This window comes from Dromiciops gliroides, chromosome 5 (assembly GCF_019393635.1).
Source record: "Dromiciops gliroides isolate mDroGli1 chromosome 5, mDroGli1.pri, whole genome shotgun sequence".
In the NCBI taxonomy this organism is placed as follows: domain Eukaryota; kingdom Metazoa; phylum Chordata; class Mammalia; order Microbiotheria; family Microbiotheriidae; genus Dromiciops; species Dromiciops gliroides.
Genome location: NC_057865.1, coordinates 203,501,422 through 203,525,164, shown reverse-complemented (window position 1 = coordinate 203,525,164; position 23,743 = coordinate 203,501,422). Strand labels below are relative to the sequence as shown.

At 41.4% G+C, this 23,743-nt stretch overlaps 1 protein-coding gene across 2 annotated transcripts in view; it reads left to right on the top strand.

Annotated features, from left to right (window-relative positions):
• The window catches only part of BID (BH3 interacting domain death agonist), a 43,043-nt gene that overhangs the window by 3,913 nt on the left and 15,387 nt on the right, over positions 1-23,743 (top strand). The window contains exons 2-3 of one of the 2 annotated variants that reach the window (XM_043966026.1): positions 4,055-4,174; positions 19,505-19,586. In XM_043966026.1, the coding sequence (XP_043821961.1) occupies positions 19,578-19,586 (9 nt within the window). In that variant the 5' untranslated portion in view covers positions 4,055-4,174; positions 19,505-19,577. The remainder of the gene's footprint in view (positions 1-4,054; positions 4,175-19,504; positions 19,587-23,743) is intronic. The other variant, XM_043966025.1, reaches the window with a different exon arrangement.

Here is a 23,743-nt window from a genome sequence, read left to right as displayed (position 1 = left end):
CAGCCTCAGACACTTGACACTTAACTAGCTGTATGACCCTGGGCAAGTCACTTAACCCCCATTGCCCCGTAAAAAAAAAAAAAAAGAAAGAAAAGAAAACTATTCAGGCAAATGGTGATGAGACCTTATACTAAGGTGGTAAGTGTAAAGTAGAGTGTAAAGAGAGGGATATTCAATTCAGTAAACGTTTCTTTTTTTTTTAAATCATAAAAGTATTTTATTATTTTCCACTTACATGTAAAGATAATTTTCAACATTTGTTTTCATAAGATTTCTACTTCCAAATTTTTCTCCCTCCCTTCCCTCCCCCCACCCAGACAGAAAGCAATCTGATAGAGGTTATATATGTACAATCACATGAAACATATTTCTGTGTTAGTCATGTTGTGAAAGAAAAATCAAAACAAAAGGGGAAAACCTTAAAAAACAAAAAGCAAAAAGAAAAGTGGAAACAGTATGGTTCAATCTGCTTTCAGAATCCACAGTTCTTTTTTCAGGATGTGGAGAACATTTTCATCATGAGTTCATTGGAATTGTCTTGGATCATTGTATTTCTGAGAAGAGCTAAGTCTATCACAGTTGATTATCACACAGTGTTGTTACTATGTACAATGTTCTCCTGCTTCTGCTTACTTCACTCAGCATCAGTCCACTTAAGTCTTTACAGGTTTTTCCGAAATCTGCCTGTTTATCATTTCTTATAGCACAGTAGTATTCCATTACATTCATATGCCACAACTTGTTCAGCCATTCCCCAGTTGACAGGTATTCCCTCAATTTCCCATTCTTTGCTACCACAAAGAGAGCTGCTAGAAATATTTTTGTACATGTGGGTCCTTTTCCCTTTTTAATGCTCTCTTTGGGATATAGACCTAGTGCTAGTATTACTGGGTAAAAGGGTATGCACAGTTTTATAGCCTTTTGGGCATAGTTCCAAATTGGTCTCCAGATTGTTTGGATCAGTTCACAACTCCACCAACAATGCATTAGTGTTCCAATTTTTCCACAGCTTCTCCAACATTTATTATTTTCCTTTTTGGTCATATTAGCCAATCTGATAGGTGTGAGGTGGTACCTCAGAGTTGTTTTAATTTGCATTTCTCTAATCACTAGTGATTTAGAGCTCCATAAACATTTCTTAAGCACCTACTATGTGCCAGGCATTGTGCTAAGTGCTAGATGTACAGGAAATGTGTTGTGATGGACAAGGTTTGGCAGCTGACTGGATGAACAGTAATAGGGAACTGTTCATCAGTAACAGGGAATTTGGGAAGAGGAGATGACTTGGGCGGTGGGGGGTGGGGGGAGACAAGGAGGTCTCTTTTGGACATGTTGAGTTTGATATACCAGTGAGACATTCAGTTCAAGATAACCAAAAGTCAGTTGGTGATATGGGCCTAGAGCTGAGGAGGAAAGGGCTGGACTTTTAAATCTGGAATTATTTGAAGAGAAGCTATTTGAACCCATAGGAGCTGATGAAATCACCAAGGGAAAGAATAGAGAGAAGAGAAGAGGGCTCAGGATATGTTAGTTAATGTTCACGACCTGGGTGAAAATCTAGCAGAGGAGGCCTAGGAAAGGCAGAGGGGTGCCAGGAGAGGGCATGCTGCCATTTAAACCTAGAGAGGACAGAGCATCTGGAAGAGAAGAATGATCTACATTGTCAGAGGGACTGCAGAGAAGGATCAACTTTGAGTAAAAACCATTGGGTCATGGGGAACTTTGGAGAGGGCACTTTCAGTTAATCAGACTGCAAGTGGCTTAGAAGCACAAGACAGACATGGAGGCTAGTTAGGTATTCACAGCAATCCAGGTGAGTGGGGATGATTGAGTGGTCCTTGCAGTGGCAGAGGAAGTAGGAAAAGGAGCCCAGATGTGAAATGATGAAGAGGTGAGATTAACAAAACTCGACAACTGATTTGTTAAGTGGGATGGTGAGGAAGGGGGCAGAGCTCCCCTTCTCTTCGCCCTCCCTGAGGGTCTTCAAGCAAAGCTCAAATGACCATTTCTTGAGTAGGTTTTGGAGGTGGTTCTTATTTGACATGACTTAGACTAGATGGCCATGAAACTGACTCTCCTATAGGTGCTTCCTTCACCTCCTTCACTAATTAGAATCCATGCTCATCCATTGGTGTGTGTGTGTGGGGGGGTGTTGATCACGTGACTAGATAACAGCTGGAGAGCCCCAGGGATTATTAGGTGAGACACAAAAACCTTGGCACATATGCTGGATTCACTGTGAATGATTCATGGAAGACCATGAATGGAATTACACAGGTTGATGCAGGGTCTTGAGATCATATCATATGAGGACTGCTTGAAGGAACTGGGGCTGGTTAGGCTAGAAAAGAAAATACCTTGGAGGAACATGATAACCATCTTCAGGTATCTGAGGGGCTGTACTGTTAACTGTCTCCTGTTTCTCCCCTTGAAATATAGATTGCTGAATTTATATTCCTATAGCACAGGTTTGACTGTGTCACTCTTCTGCTCAGGAACCTCTGCTGGCTCCCTTTTGCCTCTTATAGAAAGTAAAAACTCATTTGGCATTTAAAGGCCTATTTTTTCAGGCTCACCATTTTACTTCCCTTCATGCACCCTGTGCTCCAGCCAAATGGGGCTGCTTGCTGTTCATCCTATCCCCTGTGCCTGAAATGTTTTTCATGCTCTCCTTTGCCTCATAGAATCTCTAGTTTCCTTCAGGTTTCACATTTACCTCCTGTGTGGGGCTGCTTCTGATTCCCATCCTGTTCCTAGTGCCATCTAAAATTACTTTGATTTGCTTTGAATATATCTTGTAGTTACTTATCTTGTTCCCATCATTTCCCTCTAATAAAATGTAAGCTACTTGAAGGACATGAATGATTACATTTCTGTCTTTGTATCTTTAGAACTTAGTATTGTGCCTGGCATATAGTGGGTGATTATTTACTGTTCATTGAATGAATAGAAGAGGGGTTTTATTTGTCATTTTGTTCTGCTTGCTTCAAAGGGACAGAACCTAAGAGTGTTGAGTAGAATAAAAAGAAGCAGATTTAGTCTCCATTTTAGGAACTCTTTTTTTTTTTAACAATTACAGCTATTCAGAAGCGAAATGGGATGTGTTAGGAGGTAGTTGTGGGTTTCTCTTTCCTGTAAGACTTCAAAGCAGAGGCTAAATGGGTACCTCTTGAGAATGCTATAAAAAGGTTTCTTCTTTAGGTATGGGTTGACCATACCTTAGATCAGTGGTGTCAAATTCAAATGGAAATGGGGGACACTAAGCTGTACATAAAAAATCCCTGTGCACCCATATTGACTTTAAAAAAACCCAAACTTTAACATTACTTATATCTTAATTGCATTTTTTTTGTTAAATGTCTTCCAATTACAGTTTTTTGTTTTTGTTTGTTTTTTTTCTTGTTGTTGGGCAATGAGGGTTAAGTGACTTTCCCAGGGTCACACAGCTAGTAAGTGTCAACTGTCTGAGGCCGGATTTGAACTCAGGTCCTCCTGAATCCAGGGCTGGTGCTTTATCCACTGCGCCACCTAGCTGCCCCCCAATTACAGTTTAATCTAGTTCAGCCAGCACTCACAAGGAAGAACATGCATGTACACACAGACACACACAGAGGAAGAAGAGAGAATAGAGAATTAAGAGGGAGAATAGATTAAGGGAGGAATTAGTCCTAAACAAAACAAACTCTAAGGATGTACAAAAAGTATTTAGCATAATATCACACTTAGCTGTATAGATGTTTTCCTTTCCCTCCATTAGATTGAAGGTTCCTTGAGGGCAGGCATGGTAATTTTTCTTCTTTGACAAAATGACAGTCCCAGAGTTGGAAAGAATCTTAGAAGCCATCTAAGGCAGACATCTCAAATACACAGCCCACAGCGTTCCTGAGCTCAGTTCAGAGGAGAGTGAGTTTCAAGTGTCAACCATTCCCCCTTCCCCTCCTCACTTGTACTTGTACACCCCAATTGTGTGAGATAAAATTATCTAATCTTCCTTTCCCTCTTCTCCCTGTCCCAGTTTATTCCTCTTCCTTTCTCTTTCCATCCTTCTTTTAAGATCATCAAGACATGACAGAGCTGTTCTTAGGCCTTCAATCTAATCAGAATCCATCTACGACCCCTGATGATGAGGATGACGTTTAGAGAGGACACATGTATCATCTCCCTATATTAGAGTGTAAGCCACCTAGCCTTGTTTAGTCCTTTATCACTGTTTGTTTGTGTCTTGAGCATCACCCCTGGTGCATGGCTGTGGGCAGGCCCTCATTTAGTCCCCATGCAGGAATGCTTTGCATTGATGCTCCTGGCTAGGTCTTGTCCACCGATGTCTCATCCACACCCTTATGCTGACCACGGTTGAAAAACTTACTCATTTTGATTTTTTTCTTAGATTTTTCCTTTGACTTGATTTGGAGATCTTTGTGGAGTGGTTTTGGGGTGAGCTCAGCTATACTGCCTCCTTCCACTCCATCATCTGGGATGGTCTACTATGCTGGCCACTTTGTAAAAGCTGTTTGTCCACACTCAGAAGTATTTAGGTGTCAGTTTGATAGTCCCAGCCACTTGGCATTCCTAGCTTGATGACACATTCTGCCAGAGCCTCAGAAAACACGCAAACACAAGCTATGCCCAGTAGAATGTGAGGTCTTCTATTTGGATACTCAGTACTTAACATGGGACATTACACATTCCTATATGCTCTTTTTTTTTTTGGGTGGGGCAATGAAGGTTAAGTGATTTGCCCAGGGTTACACAGCTAGGGTCAAGTGTCTGTGGCTGGATTTGAACTCAGGTCCTCCTGAATTCAGGGCTGGTGTATTATCCACTGTGCCACCTAGCTGCCTCCTCCCCTTCCCCCCCTGACATACTGGCATATGCTCTTAATAAATGCTTCATTCATCGATTCATTCATGCTACTGCTACTCAGGTCTGTATAGATGTTGATGTTGGCTTCTAATATCTCCTCACACATCCCACAAACAGAGAGGAGTTTTTGAAGGTACTCAGTCTCAGCATTTTAAGCTTGGTGTCCTTGGGCCATTACCCCTATACTCTCCTAGACTCTGCAAGGCAGAGTGGGTGTGATCTGGAATATCCTAGATTTAGAGAGGAGCAGGTACGCTATCATGTGCAGAGAGACAGCAGCAGACATTTAAGACAGGGCATGCTACCTGGTGGCAGGGAGAGAGATTTCAGCAAGAACAGCATTCAGATGTGGAATCTGGTGGCAAAGAGAATTATGGGACAATTCTTCAGCATTGCAGTTTTGGAGTTAGTTGTCTTATGGTCCAAATTGGGAAAATGCCCCAGACTGTTGTATGCCAGAGTAGTGGCCATTACACTGGTAACTTGCACTCTTCTGGACAAAAAAACTGTAATTGGGACTGGTGACTAACTAAAAGATCTGGGACATCCAACACTTGGGGCATGATGGTCAACAAAACAATGAAGACCCAGACAGGTGCAAGGTCAACTCTCTTAGCTAACAGTGAGTGCCACAGTAGTGGAGAAAACAGCTGTGGCCACTACACTTCCAGCAGCTGACCTTGCCTTTCTTCTTTTGAAAACTGACTGTCATATTCTTTGTTTATTGATCTATTGGGGACTGTCCCCCTCTCCATCTTTGCCAGAGTGTTTTTCCTCTTTAGTGTGACTCTTTACATATACCACCCATGTGTTTCTGTTTCTTGGGAGCAAAACTGTTATATAAGGGGTCATAGAATCTACAAAGACCTGAATGCATCTATTCTAGCCTGTATCTAAATAGGAGCCACCTCAATAACAGCTCAGAGAAGTGGTTATCTGGCTTCCTCTTGAAGTATTTATTAGACACCCCCAACTTGCAAAACACATTTGACTAAGTGCTAGTCAAATCAGCAAGCATTTATTAAGCCCCTACTATGAGCCAGGAACCATGCTAAGTGTTAATGATACAATGAAAGGCAAAAACAGCCAAGGAGGATGTGGTCTAATGGGGGAGACAGAATGCTACAAACAAGATATGTAAAAGGTAAATTGCAATGAATTAGATTTAAGTGAGGAAGGGCTGTGCAAAGTCACCAGCCTCACTCTCTCCTCTGGAGCCATCTGGGTCCAGTGGCAAGATATATATATCAAGATGACTAGAGATGGCCATGGATGTTTGAGGCACTTGGGGTTAAGTGAATTGCTCAGGGTCACACAGCTAGTAAGTGTCAAGTATCTGAGTCTGGATTTGAACTCAGGTCCTCCTGACTCCAGAGCCAGTGCTCTAGCCACTGTACCACATAGCTGCTCCATATTAAGGGAGTTAAGGAGTCAAAAGAAGTGGGAGAAGTCAGAAGGCAGAACTGAGGAGGCAGAGAAATACAGCTGTGGGGAACAGCTGGTAAAAATACACAGCCAAGAGATGGAGTGCCTTGTTCAAGGAACAGCAAAGAGTCCAGTGTCACTAGATCACAGAATACATGAGGAGGAGTAAGGCTTAAGAAGACTTGAAACATAGGAAAGGCCCAGCTCATAAAGGGCTTTGGTTTTATATTTGGTCCTGCAGGTAACAGGGAGCCACTGGAGTTCATTGAATGGTAGGAGAAAGGGGAGCTGATAGGGTCACACTTGTGTTTAAGAAAAATCAATTTAGGGGCAGCTAGATGGCGCAGTGGTAAAGCACCAGCCCTGGATTCAGGAATACCTGAGTTCAAATCCGACCTCAGACACTTGACACTTACTAGCTGTGTGACCTTGGGCAAGTCACTTAACCCTCATTGCCCTGCAAAAAAAAAGAAAAAGAAAAAAAGAAAAATCAATTTGATAGTTGAGTGGAGGAGGGAATGGAGTGGGAAAGACGCGTGGCAGGGAGAGCAACCAGCACACTGCAGTGATACTGCTGACATGCAATTATGAGGGCCTGCACCAGGGTGGTGGCAATGTCAAAGGAGGGGACAGAACATAGGCAAGCAATGTTTTAAAGATAGAATTAATGGGTCTTGGCAACTGATTGGATATGGGGGATGAGAGAGAGATAGGAGTCTAAAATGTTACCTAGATTTTGAGCATGGGTGACTAGGGGGATGGTGGTAACCTTGATAATATTATAGAAGCTAGGAAGAAGGGTGGGTTTTGGGGAAAAGATAACACATTCAGTTTTAGGCATAAGTTTAAGATGTTTCTAGGACATTCAATTTGAGATATCTAGTAGGCTCTCAGAGATTGGAGGTCAAGATTTCTTAGGAACCGGATCAGTACATTTGAAAACCATCAGTGATGACAATTTAATCCAGTGGAAATTCTGAGGTTGCCAAATGAAATGGTATTGAGGGAGAAGAGAAGGTGTTCCAGGACAGAACCATGGTGGTATGAGTTGAAGGAAGACCCAGCAAAGGAGATTATGAAGAAAGAATCAAAAAAGCAGGAGAAAAATCAGGAGACAGTCACCAAAATCTAGAGTATCAAAGTGAAGAAAATGATGGACAGTGTCAAAGGCTACAGGGATGTCAAGAAGGATGAGGATGGAGGAAAAGCCATTAGATCCAACAATTTAAGAGACCATTGGGAGAGAAAAGTATCAGTTAAATGATGAGGTCAGACTGCAGAGTTAATAAGAGGAAAGGAAGTGCCAGGGATGCAAGGACAAATAAGACAATTCCTGCACAGAAGGAGCTTCTGTTCTGCTGGGGAGGATTCACAAATGTTCACAAATAAGTCAGTGTAAAGAACTGACTAAATATATGCAACATAGTTTCAGGAGAAGTGAAAGAGCAATCAGAAGAAATCTTGTTTAGGAAGAGATGTTGCCTGATCAGAGCCTTAAAGAAATCTGGGATTCTAAAAGACTGAAGTGTCAAAGGCATGCACTTATGAAATGGAAGATAGCCTGTGTAAAGGCGAGAGATGCATGATATACATGATAATATAGAGGGAAGAGCAAGTTCTTGAGATTAGAGTAATAGAATAAGTCTGGAAGGGTAGCCTGGAGGCAGATTGTGAAGGGCTTTAAGTGACAGAGGCATTTGTATGTCATCCTAGAAGCAACAGACAGTCACTGATGTTTCTTGATCACAGGGAGTGAGGTGGTATTTATTTTGGCAGCTCTGAGGAAGATAGATTGGAGGGGGAGAGATTAGTTATTAGACCAATTAGGAGGCTGTCCAAGAGAGGGTGATGAAGACCTGAATGAGGGTGGTGATCATATAGGTGCTGAAAAGGGACAAAAGTGGAAGCTGATGTGAAAACAGAATTGTTGACTATGGCTCCAGGGTTATTAAACTGATTTCAATGGAAAGTTGGTAGTGCTCTTATCTGAAATAGGAAAGTCAAGAGGGAGAGTGTGGGTTTAGGGAGAAATATACTGAATTTTGTTTTAAGTTTGAGTCATTTGAGGACATCAAAGCAGAGATGTACAAAAGGCTGTGGGTGAAAAAGGACTGGAGCTCAAGAGAGAGATAAAGTCTGTATTTTAATCTTGGGGTTATTTACATAGAAATTATAATTGGACCCATGGGACTAATGAGATAGCTGTTATTTTTTTTCTCGTATCTGATCCAAATTTTGTGCTGTAACTCCCTCCCATTGTTTTTGTTTTTGCCTTCTGTGTCTAAGCAAAACAAGTCTTACTCTTTTTCCACATAAAAGAAAGCCCTCCAAATATAGCACAGCTGTCATGTCTCGCCTAAGTCTTCTCTTTCCTATCCTAAGTATCTCCACTTCCCCTTGGATAATCTTCACTAATTCAAACATTAATCCAAACACTAAAAGCACTAATCCAACATAGTTCCCAATTGTCTTACCATCCTCATTGTTTTCAGCAATAGAAGCTCTCCTGAATCCCTTCTTAAATATGGCGCACGGTACTCCAGATCTAATCTACCTAGACATCCTAGGCAATCTGTGGGTCTTAGTTACCTCATTTGGGTTACAAATACCATATGTGGTCTATGTGGTGAACAGAGAAGTGAGCAGAAGAGGAAGATGGTTTGTTGTATCATGATTGTTACAGTTGTTGAGTTAAATCTTTCCTGTATAAATAAATAAATAATAATAATAGCTGATGTTCAGAAGCCTTTATAGTTTCAAAATGTTTACAGTGGTCTTTGGTGCTCTTACCTGTGAATTTCTCTGTGACTCTTTTCCTAACAGGAAGCCTTAAAGCACAATATAATCATGAATTGTTGTTGTCTAATGTGATTGTATCTGTAGGGCCTTTCTCCAAAACTGGTTCCAGGTACCTCAGGAATTTGTGCTCCTAGATGTTCCATGAAGAGATTTAAAGGTTCTGGGGTTGCCTACCACCCTGGTATCTCTCCTAGTTGTGTATGTGCAGTCTTGCATGTGGGAGGTAGAAGAGGTACAACCATGGGAAGAGATGGGAAGAGTGGGTTTTGGGTGGTTGACAGGTTGGACTGGTACAGCCGGCCTCTTGTCCATTGAGGAAACTCAACTCCTAGGGTAGCTGGGGACTAAGGGGAGGGGAGGTGCAGGGGATACAGGATTTAGAGGCAAGTTAGTTTGTTAAGGTAGCATGAGATAGTGGATATAGAACTGGACTTGTAGTCAGGAAGACTTGGATTGGAATCCTACCTTTGACACTTACTGGTTTCATGACCCTGAACCCTTGAAATCTCTTGGCCCCAGTTTTCTCATCTATTAGAGATGTTAGCAGCTTCCTTAAACCACACCAATAGCCAGTAGAATTAGCTCTGGTTTTCTACAGTTATGGCTCTTCCCTCATCATGGCCTCTGACAGCATCTGTCTCTTCTTTAGCTCATTCAGCCATTCTTCTTATTCTGAATCATGGACATATGGACTGAACTCAGACCAGTCAAGTGGCTCAGCTTGAAGACTGGAATAATCCTAGTGGCACTTGTAGACCATCTAGCTGAGAAGTTTACTTGATAATAGTGTGGAAAGTATACTCAGCAGGGATGGAACATTGGTTTATTCAGATGCCGTCCCCTGCCTCTGTATTGGCCATAGTGGTATGGCCAGTCATTAGTGTGGGTCAAGCTTCTCATGCACTAGGTTTTTGTACTTAGGTGACCAGGAAGCCATGTCAGTGGTTTGAGCCTTTGTCCTCTGGACCAATGAAGTGTCAAGAATGATTTTATTGCCTTTAAGTACAAACTAGCCAGCCTATGTGGCATAGACCTCAGTAGATGTCACCCCAGAGATACTCTGATTGTTACTTATAGAATCATAGACTTTGAGATGAATGGGATCTTAGACAATATCTATCCCAATCCTTCTCATTTTCTATTTATAGATGGAGAAACTGAGATCCAAGGAAGTAAAATGACTTGCCCAAGATCACGCAGATGGCAGGACTAGGATTTAGGTCTGCTGGTTCCTTGTATGGTGCTCTTTAATTATGCCATAATGGGCAGGTCACCTGAGGACTGTTTGATCATCTTTGGATTAGAAGATGAGAGTATTGAGAGACAGGCAGGCAGGCAGGCAGAGAGAGAGAGAGAGAATGCATGCACACGCACACACCCATGTATGCATACATGGACATATCCACATAAATGACTGGCGAGAAAAGCTTCTGTATACAAGGAAAGGGGCATATGTTTGTGACAGTCTTAGCTCTCTATAGGGCTTTTCATTATGTTAGGAAGGTAATAAAGGGAAGGGGAAGGTAAAGAAGGAAATAAGCATTTATATAGTGTCTACTATGTGCCAGGCACTTTGCTAACCACTTTATAAAATATTCTCTCATTTGATCCTTAGAACAGTCCTTACAATATAGGTGCTTTAATTTCTTTGTTTTATAGTTGAAAAACTGAGGCAGATAGAGGTTAAGTAACTTGTCCAACTAGTAAATGTCTGAGGCAGGATTTGAACTCAAATCTTCCTGACTTTAGGCCCAGCTCTCTATCCACTGCCTTACCAAGTTCTTGATGGAGACAGAGAGGTGAGAAATTGCAAAACTATTTCAGCATGAGTCCAAACAGGGGACTGTAAATTATGAAACATCAGAATTTCAATAAGAAGACTTGACAGGGAGGAAGGGGCTAAATTGAGAAGAGAATTAAACACCAAATAGAGGCACGCATATTGATCCTAGAAGCAATAGACCGTTCCTAGGGTTTGAGGTGACATGATCAGCTGCCATGTAGGGAAATAACTGGCAGCTTTGTGGAAGATGGACTTGATTCAGGGAGACCAAACTGAGATCACAATAGCCCAGAAGGGATGAGGGCCCAAACAAGGACAGTGCCTGGGTGATTATTCAAAAGGTGCAGAGAGTGAAGGATTTGGCCATGATTGGATATTATGTTAAGGTGAGTGAGAAGGAGGAGCTGGTGATGTCCTGAGGTTGCAGATCAGGTGATGGGAAGGATGGTAGTTTCCAAGACAATAATAGGGAAGTTAAAAGAGGGGTGCTTTGGGCTGGGAGGAGAGGAATAGAAAATGTCCAAGTCAGAGTTTGTGCAATAGGACTGGAATATACGAGAGGGACTTGGGCTGACTATAGAGTTCTGGGAACCTCTGCCCTGTGTAGCCTCCCCACCACCCCAGAGCTAGGTGGTCTAATGTGGATGATGAATCAGCTAAGGAAGACTAAGAACAATCCGTTAGAAAGGCAGGAGGAGGGGGAAGCTAGGTGGTGCAGTGGATAAAGCACTGGCCCTGGATTCAGGAGGACCTGAGTTCAAATCCGGCCTCAGACACTTGACACTTACTAGCTGTGTGACCCTGGGCAAGTCACTTAACCCCATTGCCCTGAAAAAAAAAATAGAAAGGCAGGAGGAGAAGCAGGAGAGAGCAAAAACCCAGAGTGGAGAATAGACAGGAGATGATGATGGGTGGTGACCTCACTACACAGAGAGAGGGCAAGGACTGTGAAGATTGAGAAGAGACCATGAAATCTGGCAAATAAGAGATTATCGTTAACATTGAAGAAAAGAAAACATCGCAGGGGATCTAGAAGAGTGAGAGGACAGGCAGTGGAGACTGTGCATGTAAGAGGGTTTTTTTTGGGACAGGGAGCTTTCCACATGTTTGTGGGCAAGGAAGGAACCAGAAGAAAGGGACATCATGTTTGAAGCGGTATGTTGGATAAAGTAAGAGGGGATGGGATCAAGGTGCATGGAGAAGAATCAGCATTTGCAAAGCCATGGGCCACCTCTTCACCAGATACAGGAATAAAGGAGGAAGTGTTGGAGGCGTGGGAGGGGGAAAGCTGAGAAACTGCGAAATGAAAAAGAAAGGAGAAGAGAAAATTTTTTATTTTTTTTCCTGCAAAGTATGATGCAAACGCCTCAGCGAAGAGAGTGTTGGGAGGAGGGACTGTTGGAAACTTGTTGGAACACCCTTTGTGAGGAGGAGGGTAGAGGATCATTTAATCAGTAAGTTAATCAGTATATATTTATTAAGCATCTACCATGTGCTAAGTGCATCTTGGTGGTGTCGTAGACAGAGACCTGAATTCAACTCTGTGCAAGTCAGTTAACCTCTCTTGACCTCAGTTTCCTCATCTATAAAATGGGGGTGATAATAGCACCTATTTCTGGGTGTTTGTGAGGATAAAAAATAATAATTGTAAAGCTCTTAGCATAGTGTCTGGCACATTGTAAGTGCTATATAAATGTTAATTATTGGGGCAGCTAGGTGGCTCAGTGGATATAGCACTGGCCCTGGAGTCAGGAGGACCCGAGTTCAAATCCGGCCTCAGACACTTAACACTTACTAGCTGTGTGACCTTGGGCAAGTCACTTAACCCTCATTGCCCAACAACAACCAAAAAAAATGTTAATTATTGTTATCATCTCATTTTATCCTCATGAAATTGATGCTGTTATTGTTATTGTTTCCATTTTATAGTTTAGGAAACTGAGGTAGACAGGTTAAGTGATTTGCCCAAGGTCATAGCTAGCTAGGAGATGTCTGAGGCCACATTTGAACTCCGGTCTTTCTGACTTTCAGTTTCAGCCTTCTGTGTATTATGGTGCCGCCATGGCTGCCTTAAGCAGTTCTTTTCTGCTTCATAAACACCTCCCCCTGCTTGCTTCCTCCTCAGAGTGACCTAAGACTCCGTTTTGAATGGGCTGTTGATTGACAAATGCTGAGCCCTCTTCCATGAGGCTGGGATTCAGCAGCTGGCAATCTAGATACAGGCCTCTTTCCAAGTTGTGCCTCATCTAGGTCCTTTGCTAACGTTCCATTTTCTGCCCTTGCTAATAGAATCTCAACAGTCTATGTCTAATTTCTGGAAAATGATCCATTTGCTTAGTACCCACAGGCTCATCATCAGTTTTCTGGCTGCTAGGTAATGAATTCTTTAAGAAAAAAGATTACTGGGGCAGCTAGGTGGCACAGTGGATAGAGCACTGGCCCTGGAGTCAGGAGTACCTGAGTTCAAATCCGGCCTCAGACACTTAACACTTACTAGCTGTGTGACCCTGGGCAAGTCACTTAACCCCAATTGCCTCACTAAAAAAAAAGAAAAGAAAAAAGATTACAAAATGCCCATTAGTCCTGTGTGGTCTGGTCCTCTTCTGCTTCTTCAAATCAAATGAGATCATATTAGTCAATCACTCAGCACACAATGCCTAGCGCTAGTTCCCTCTCCTTCCCCCAGCCCCTTTCTGTAATGACAGTGGCAGAAAAGGAGGTGTTTTTAGACAGTTTATAAAGATGAGTTTAACTGCTTATACTTTAAATGTTACGTCCTTATCCAATGAACCATGAATAGACACACTACTGGAGAAACTGAATAATGTCTGTAATTTGTATTCTTACTCTAAGTGATTAAAGTAGAATACTGAAGCAAGTTCTAGCTGAATGGAAGGGTGCCCCACAGCCTCTCCTTTGAGTAGGAATTGTCATGTTTTGTTTTGTTTTGTTTTGTTTTTGCAGGGCGATGAGGGTTAAGTGACTTGCCCAGGGTCACACAGGTAGTACGTGTCAAGTGTTTGATGCTGGATTTTAACTCAGGTCCTCCTGAATCCAGGGCCAATGCCTTATCCACTGCACCACCTAGCTGCCCCCCACAATGTTTTCTTGGTTCTGCTCTCTGCACCATACATCAGTTCATACAAGTCTTTCCAGGACTTTCTGAAATCATCCTGCTTGTTATTTCTTATAGCACAATAATATTCCATCACCATCACATATCACAGCTTGTTTAGCCATTCCCCAGTTGATGGGCATTCCTTTGATTTCCAATTTTTAGGCACCACAAAAAGAGCTGCTAGAAATACTTTTGTACAAATTGGGTATTTTTCTCTTTTTGGGGATGTCTTTGGGATATAAACCTAGCGGTGGTATTGCTGGATCAAAGGGTGTGCACAGTCCTATAGCCCTTTGGGCATAGAGGAGCTTTCTTTCATCTTCAAAATGGCCTTACCTACTGGCTACTTATCTCTTGTCAAACACATGGCTGAATTTCCTCTCTCCAGAAACTTGATTTGCACGGCCCTCATTCTTTTTTTTTTTTTTTTTTACAGCCCTCATTCTTTGTTTGTTTGTTTGGGTTTTTTTTTAGTGAGGCAATTGGGGTTAAGTGACTTGCCCAGGGTCACACAGCTAGTAAGTGTTAAGTGTCTGAGGCCAGATTTGAACAGGTACTCCTGACTCCAGGGCCCGTGCTCTATCCACTGCGCCACCTAGCTGCCCCTCAGCCCTCATTCTTTATATCTTGTTTCCTCCTTTCATAGGCACACTCCTAGAAAAAGCCACCTACCTACATGCTTTATTACTACTACAACAACAACTGTTATTATTATTAGCATTTTTTTAGTTCCTACTATGTGCCAGGTACTCTGCTTGGCACTTTACAAATATTTTGTTATTTGATTGTCACAACAACCCTGTAAAAGAACTACTATTATTTTATCAGCAGACAAAGATTAAAGGATTTGCCCAAGGTCACACAGTAAGTTTCTAGGGTGGGATCTGAACTAGAGCCGTCTTGAATCTAGGCCCAGCACACTATTTACTGTGTCAACTAACTGCCTCCATTTCCTTTCTTCCCAGTCACTTTGTAAAAATGTTTATTTTTAATTTAAGGAATAAAACAAGAATTTCTATAATATAATACAATAGAAAAGATGACTGTACACAAAACTGCAAATCTACTATGTACAACTTGCTAGTTCTTTTCAAATATACAACAAAATTATCAAGTAAATTTCTTTTTTTTCTTCCCTCTCTTCCCTCCCTCCCCTAGAGATAGCTACCATTAGACACAAATATACACACACATACACACACACTCACACACATACACACAAATATATGTATACATATATATGTAAAATTATTCTATACATATGTTTATCAGTTCTTTCTCTGGATACAGATAAGTGTATCTTTTCAGATGTATTTATAATAGAAGAACTTATTCACTCAAAGTCATTCTTAAAACAATATTGCTGTTACTATATACAATGTTCTCTTGGTTCTGTTCATTTTGCTCTTCATTATTTCATGCAAGTCTTTTCATGTTTTTCTAAAATCACTGAGCTCATCATTTCTTATAGCTTAGTAGTATTCCATCACAATCATACCACAACTTGTTCAGCCATTTATTTTTCAATTGATTCCCAGTCACTTTTCAACCTCTTTCAGTCTTGTTTCTGGCCACAACACATTCTCTCCAGTGTTATCAGTGACCTATTGATTGTGACAGCCAGTGGCATTTTCTCAGTCTCCAGTGAGGTCCTTACTGACTTCATCGCAGCCAACTCTTTACTTCTGGATACTCTTTCCCCACCCTGGATTTTAATTTTTAAAGCTTTTTGAAAAAAAAATATTTTATTCTTGTCTCACTTCCAAATACATCCTCCTTTCCTTAGGCAGCCATCCATCCACTGCAACAAAGAGGTTTAAAAACAAAAAGAAATAAAAGTAGTTCAGCAAAACCAGCTAACATCCACAAAGTCTGATGGCATATGCAATATTTCATTTCCATCTTCCTCCACTTCTGCAGAGAGGATGGTAAATTTTCTAAGTTCTCCTCGAGAGCCACACTTTTGGTCATTATAATTCCACAATAATCAGCGTATTTCGTTGTTCTTTTCCAACCTAACAACCTAAGAGGTTGTTATCGCCATCTTGTGTATTGTTTTTCTGATTTTGCTTACTTCACTTTGCATTGGTTCATGTAAATGTCTCCTTGCTCATCTGGGTTCATCATTTGTCATTTCTTATCATGCAGTAATCTTCCCTTACTTTCATGGACTACAATTTGTCAGGCCATTCACTGGTTGATTCCAATTCTTTGTTACTACAAAGAGTTCTACTCTGGATATTGTGGTGTCTATGGAAGCTCTTTTTCTGTATTTGATCTCTGGTGGGATCTCTTCCTCCCTGGATTTACATGGCACTGCTTTCTCCTTGATTTTCTTCTCACTCGTCTGCTTATTCCTTCTTGTCTCCTTTGCTAGGTCAATTCAGCAAATATTTATTGAGCACCTACGATGTTCTGGGCACTATACTGGAGATTGGGAAAGATAACACAATCGTGTGTGTGTGTGTGTGTGTGTGTGTGTGTGCGTGCGTGTGCGCGCGCACGTGTGCACACGCGCGCTCATGCACGAACACTGCAACAAAATACAAGGTCAATTTTGGCAGGGAGATGGGGCACTAAAAGCTGGGGAAATCGGTAAAGGCTTCTTTTGTCACTTGAACAGAGATCTGGAGGGAAAAAGGAATTCTTAGTGGTGCAGGTGAGGTGAAAACATATTCCAGGCCTGGGAGATAGCCAGTGCAGAGACATACCTGGAGACAAGAGGTAGTGTGTTTTATGTGATTAAATTATGAATTCTTTGAAGTCGAGGGCTGTCTTTTGCCTCTTTTTGTATCCTCAGCTATTAGTTCAGTGCCTAACATATCAGGTGCTTAATGAATGTATGAATCAATAAATAAATAAAATAATTAATTAATAGATATATATATATATTTCTATACACACATATGTATGTATACACACATATACATGTATATAAAATAAATGACTGCACACATACACATAGACAGATAAAGCAGCCGGGTAGCACAATGTTTAGAGTACAGAGCCTGGAGTCAGGAAGACTCCTTTTCTTGAGTTGAAATCTGACCTCAGATACTTATAGCCGTGTGACCCTGAGTTCCTCATCTGTAAAATGAGTTGGAGAAGGGATTGGCAAACCATTCCAGTATCTTTGCCAAGAAAACCCCAAATGGGGTCACGAAGACTCAGATATAACTGAAATGATTAAAAAAAACAACAGTGTGTGTGTGTGTGTGTGTGTGTGTGTGTGTGTGTGTGTGTAACTTAATTTGAGGAACAGCAAAAAGTTCAATTTTGCCAGACACTAAGTGTAAGAAAGGGAGTGATGTGTAATGTAGTAGGGAGGAATTAGTTTCTATTCCGCCTGTGTAGTTTATGTAACCACGGAAAGTTAGGGCAAATAACAGAGGCGTTAAAGTGTTAAGTAAAATGTTAAGTCTCATCTGTACTCTGCCCTCTATTTATGGAACATAATGAGATTTCCCTGCTGGAAATGAAAGAGCACTTTGGCTTCCTAGCTCTGGAAGCAGATCGGGAAGGAAGCCACTTAAACACACAGAGAAGAGAGCTAACCATGTGTTCAAGAGAGAATTAGCCCTGGCACTCAGGAGGCCTGATGAGGAGAGGAGTGTGCTTGGGAATCCCTACAAAGATGCTGCATCCAGGGAGAGAGTGTCAGGAGAAGGGCAAGAATATCAGGTCCTGCAGTACTGGAAGCATGAGTTGTTTTGGCCATATATGTTTTCTATGCTTTGGGGGGAGCGGGGGGAGGGGGGGACAGTGAGGGTTAAGTGACTTGCCCAAGGTCACACAGCTAGTAAGTGTCGAGTGTCTGAGGCCAGATTTGAACTCAGGTCCTCCTGAATCCAGGACTGGTGCTTTATCCACTGCGCCACCCAGCTGCCCCCCACGTATGTTTTCTATGTATTTTCTTCATTACCAGGGCCGCTTTAAGCTAATTGCATCCATTGGCTAACTATTAAAGGAAAACACGCTGATGGATGTTCAAGAACTGTAGTTTTAGGAGTGAAGACCCCACCTTGTGCCTGACCATGAATAGAACTAATCTGTGAAGGCAATTTTGAGTTGAGGCATTAGCCCCAGAAGGGGTTGGAAAAGTAGGTTGGGGCCAGTTTGTGAAGGACTTGAAAAGCTAGGAAGAGGAGTTTAGAATTGATTTTAAAGGCAGTTAGGGTGTATTGAATTATTTATGTTAACAGAGGAGAAATGCCACCTCATTGTCAGAGACTGGAGTAAAAAAGAGTGGGGGATGATGGGATCTCTATTTTCTCAGTAATAGATAAAATGAGGTCCTCAGTTGAGAGGGTATGGGATGTTTGAGGATTGAAGAGAAGTTTGGAAATAGCTTCTATGGGGAATCAGGGAGGAGTAAAATAATTTCCTTGTTGTAGTGAGGACCCAGGTAAAGTTAAATAAGATAATTTGTCATACAACCCCATCATCTTATTGACTGACTTTCTCCACTTCCATTTCGGGGCACGTGAGTCGTAAGAGAGAAGGTGCATGGTGGGACTAATCCAGGGTTGTAGTCTGGCAATGTGGGAATAATAGAGAGTGTAGTTGACTCCAGGACTGAGATTGGGAAGGGATGAAAATGAAATCAGAGCAGGGATAATGGAAAGAGAAAGTACTGAGGGATGGTGGGATTAGAGGTCTTGGTGTGAATGAAGAATACATTTAGGAGGGGTAAGGTGTCTGGGATAGGCACAGTGGATAAGAGTGCTGGGCCTGGAGTCAGGAAGATCAGACTTCAAATAGCTCTGCGACTTTGCGCAAGTCACTTTACCTCTGTCTGCCTCAGTTTCCTCATCTCTAAAATGGGGATAATAATGGCAGCTACCTCCCAGGGTTGTTATAAAGCTCACAGCATCTGGCATGTAGGAGGTGCTATATAAATCCTAGTTATTATGCATACAGTCAGAGAAGTATTGTCAATGCTTATTTCACAGGATTGTTTTGAGAATCAAATGCAACAGACATGAAAGTGAACTCAGTATCGTGCAAAGCACTAAAACTATGTAAAATGTTATATGTCTATAATTTTGTATAATATAAATGTTGTAAGGAGTTGTTCTCCTGAGTAACACTTTTATTATATTAAAGTAATAAAACTACATTTCTTTATGAACATCCTATATGTAATTGAAGACTATAGGAATCCAAGCTACACTCTCACTCGCTCTTCCCTGCTCCCCAACCCCAACCTAAATTACTTGGGTTTTTTATTAACTAGAGTGGAAAGTTGGCTGATAAATAGTAAGACTAGGGGAATAACACTAGGGAAATTCAAGATTCTGTCCACATCTCAAAGTATGGGGGACACAACAGTTAAATTTGTTGTCAATTTGATGACCTTATACTTGTAGCTTAAAAGTAAGGAATGGGAAATTATAACCGTGTGTTCAGATAAGCCCTCCTTGTCTGGGAAAAGTGAAGGGGTCTCCTTACTAATGGATGAAAGCATGTCCCTGTACTCCCACCTACTCCCCTGTGTGTTCGTTTTTCTCTTCCAGGCTGCTATCCTGACATCCGGGAGGCCACACTGTGGGTTCTACTGAGGCACTGTTACCTGGAAGTGACTCTGCAATGGATCAGGTTAGTCAAGCCTCCCCCAGTTGGATGGTAGGCAAGTGAAAAAGGAAAAGAAAGAAGCCACTCACAGGGGAAAAGGCAGGCAGAGATTGTTTCCTATTTTATGCAGATCCCTGGTGAGCCAATGGCCCATGGACTGACTTATGAAAACCCACACCCCTCCAAGGTGATCTATGTTTCACTGTCAAGGAAAATGACCTTGAAAAAATAATCTTGCCAGTGGAAAGAGCACTTTGGGGGCACTTACAAAATAAGGTGAAAATTAAATATTTGTTTTTACTTCTCAACTATATCAGGAATCTTTTGGGTGGTTTTTTAAAAGCTGGTAAATTTGGGACAGCTAGGTGGTGCAGTGGATAGAGCACTGGCCCTGGAGCCAGGAGTACCTGAGTTCAAATCCGGCCTCAGACATTTGACACTTACTACCTGTGTGACCCTTGGCAGGTCACTTAACCCCATTTGCCTCACAAAAAAAAAAAAAAGCTGGTAAATTTGTGATCAATGTTTACAGAGTTGTTAACTGAGTAAGGTGGGATGGGAAACTAGTAATAAAGGAGCTGCACTTATTGTGAAATGGAGCAGCTGGAGGTGCTGCAGTGGATAGAGAGCTGGACCTGGAGTCAGAAGGACCTGTGTTCAAATGCAGCCTTAGACACTTACTAGCTGTGTGACCCTGGGCAAGTCACTTAACCCTATTTGCCTCAGTTTCCTCTTCTGTAAAATGAGCTGGAGAAGGAAATGGAAAACCATTCCAGTATCTTTACCAAGGAAACCCCATATGGGGTCACTGAGTGTTGGACACAACTGAACAATAACCACAGAGAACTTAAGAGTACTTCTAATTGAGTACATATTCAGAAGATATCTATATAGAAATAACTTAGTGGGGCAACTAGGTAGCTCTATGAATAGAGCAATTGACCTTGGAGTCAGGAAGACCTGAGTTCAAATCTGACCTCAGACACTTACTGGCTATGTGACTCTGGGCAAGTCTCTTAACCCCAATTGCCTCAAAAAAAAAATTTTTTTAAAGGTCAAAGAAAAGAAAAAAGAAACAACATAGGATAATAAATAGAAAGATCACTAAATACCAGGGTTTTAGTTTTACCTAGGCCACTTATTTTGTGAACTAAAGCAATTTTTTTCATCTCTTACAGCCCAAGATGGATCATAAAAATGAGAGTTTGGGACTCTAAGATTCCTTTTATCTGAAAAAATTAAGTAATTGTGAAAATCCAAGATTAACCACAGCTTCACCTTCTTCCAGCTCATTGTCATTAATAAGAGGGATATTACATTGACCAAAAATTCTCCATAATTTGAAGAAGATTGGAGTGTTGTGTCAGAGGACAGTGTAACAAGTAAATTGTACCCACGAGATTAAAAGTTAAAGAAGGGGGCAGCTAGGTGGCGCAGTGGATAAAGCATCGGCCTTGGATTCAGGAGTACCTGAGTTCAAATCCAGCCTCAGACACTTGACACTTACTAGCTGTGTGACCCTGGGCAAGTCACTTAACCCCCATTGCCCCGCAAAAAAAAAAAAAGTTTAAGAAGACTAGAAAGGTTCAGAAAGGTCAAGGAGTGAAAAGCATAAAAAAGCACAAAGCGGCATAATTCTGGGAGATGATTGGACAATAATTCCATTTCCTAGTATAGATATTTATATTACAGTAATCGAGAATGTTGCAAAAATGTCTAAGTCATAGTGTTAGACGAAGAAAAAAACCAAAGTCTCCAAGCCAAAAGAAAATAGGTTTAATTGAGAGAGGGATCCTGTCTCCCAAAAAAGCTGATCTTAGGTCTAGGACCCAAAGACCTTGAGCCTCAGGAAGGAGGGATCCATATGGTCCCCAAGGTTATAGCATTATAAATACTATTAGTTATTTCTGTAATAAGCAAATATATAGTTGTGTCCTCTCATCTATTGGTCCTCCATATCATCATTGCTAAGTTACGTAGCTCATCACTTACAAACTTGCAATGTCATTTTGCACATTGTGGAAGTAGAAAACCCATCAAAAAACTAAGAAGCGGACATCTTGGGCCAAACTATCACATATTTATACCTCTCTCAGGTCATTTGATCCATTTTCAATGCCTTAATCAGGGTGTCGTTTTACATCTTAGTTTACCAGTACTGATTGGTCCATAGCAACTCCAGAGTAGCTATTTTGGGAATCCAACCTTTATCCCGATTGGTCCATCCTAACCACAAACTTTTATAGGAGGATGCTTTAATATATGAGAGGACAAAGCATTTACAGTCTATCTTGTATGAGAGGACAGAGTGATCCAACCATTTATAGCTTGCATAGAAGTAAATCATGTATATAAGTAATGGGAGAAATCTCACTCACATTGTCCCTCCTTTGATTCAAGAGACAAATACAAGCATTTGTCTCTTGAATCAAGAAGGAGCAGAGGTAGGGCAGTTAGGTGGTGCAGTGGATAGAGCACCGGCCCAGGATTCAGGAGGACCTGAGTTCAAATCCAGCCTCAGATACTTGATACTTACTAGCTGTATGACCCTGAGCAAGTCACCTCATTGCCCCACACCCCCCCCAAAAGAATTGTTAATTGTATAACAATATGTTGTTATAATTTCTTTCCAGTATATTCTCTTTCGTCCTTTTTCTTATGCCCCTGCCTCTTTATTAAGAAGGAGGAAGTGAGGGCAGCTAGGTGGTACAGTGGATAAAGCATCGGCCCTGGATTTAGGAGGACCTGAGTTCAAATCCGACCTCAGACACTTGACGCTTACTAGCTGTGCGACCCTGGGCAAGTCACTTAACCCTCATTGCCCTGCAAAAAAAAAAAAAAAGAAAGAAAAGGAAGAAAAAGAAAAAGAAGGAAGTAGTGAAAGAGAAGGCATGTGGTCATTACTATTTTTGCATAGTGACAGGCATATAGTAGGCTCTTTAAAAAAAATGCTTATTGGGGCAGCTAGGTAGCACAGTGGATGAAGCACCAGCCCTGGATTCAGGAGAACCTGAGTTCAAATTTGGCCTCAGACACTTAACACTTACCCTGGGCAAGTCACTTAACCCCAGTTACCAAAAAAAAAAATTAAAAATTAAATATAAAAAAACCCATAAAAAATGCTTATTTCTTTCCATTTTTTGCATGCTGCTTCTCTTAATTTTCTATCCCTAGCACTTAGCACAGTGCCTGGAATATAATAGGTACTTAATAAATACTTAATAGTTGATTGATTGATAGTAGTAAATGGGGAACCACAGGGTTTTTGAGTAGAAAAGTAATGTTATTTAGAGTACTGACTCGGGTAGCAGCATGAAGGATGAATTGGAGAGGTGATCAAAGTAGAAGCAGGAAGATCATTGGGCCAGACTTCTTATATTTTTTCCACTCACTACCCTTTTCGTCCAAAAAATTTTTACGCAACCCCAAGTATATAGGTATATAAAATAGGTATACGTAACCTTTTACTGTTGCCAAATTTTTCACAACCCCCACATTCAGTTATGTAACCCCATATGGTGTTGCAACCCACAATTTAAGAAGCTTTGGTCTAGGTCACTTTTCAGCAGAGGCTTAACCCAAAGAGATGAGTGATGAACCAGAGGATAAGAAGACTGGTCATACTCCTTCCCACCCTCCTACCCAAGCTAGACTTGTTTCCAACTCAATACTATCCCTTTCAATACTCCCCAGACCCTTACCCCTCCCAACTTAACCTAGTCAGGCTACACAGGCAAATTCCCACCACTCTCGCTTCTCCTCTAATGACCTCAAATCTTGTCCCCCTAGATAACCAGAAAGGCTTTGTGCTATTGAGCAGTGACCTATGAGTAAGAAAGGATCTTCCACCCTCCAACACACTTTTCATTATTCAGTGGGAAAGAAGGAATAAGGCTTGTGATTGCATTATCTTTACCCCCCTCCCCCCAAAATGCCAACCCTTTTCTGAACTCCCTGGTTTCCATGGAAGAAGCCATTTTTCTTCCAGTTTCATAGGTTCCATTAATCTTTAATTACCATACCTAATGCCCTTTTCTCAATCTTCATTTTTCTTGACCTTTCTATAGCAATTGGCACTGTTGATCACCTCCTTCTGGGTTTCCTATTCTCTCTATTGTTGTGACATTGTTCTTTTGGTTCTCCTGTCTGACCACTTAATTCTTTTGTTCAATCTTCATCCA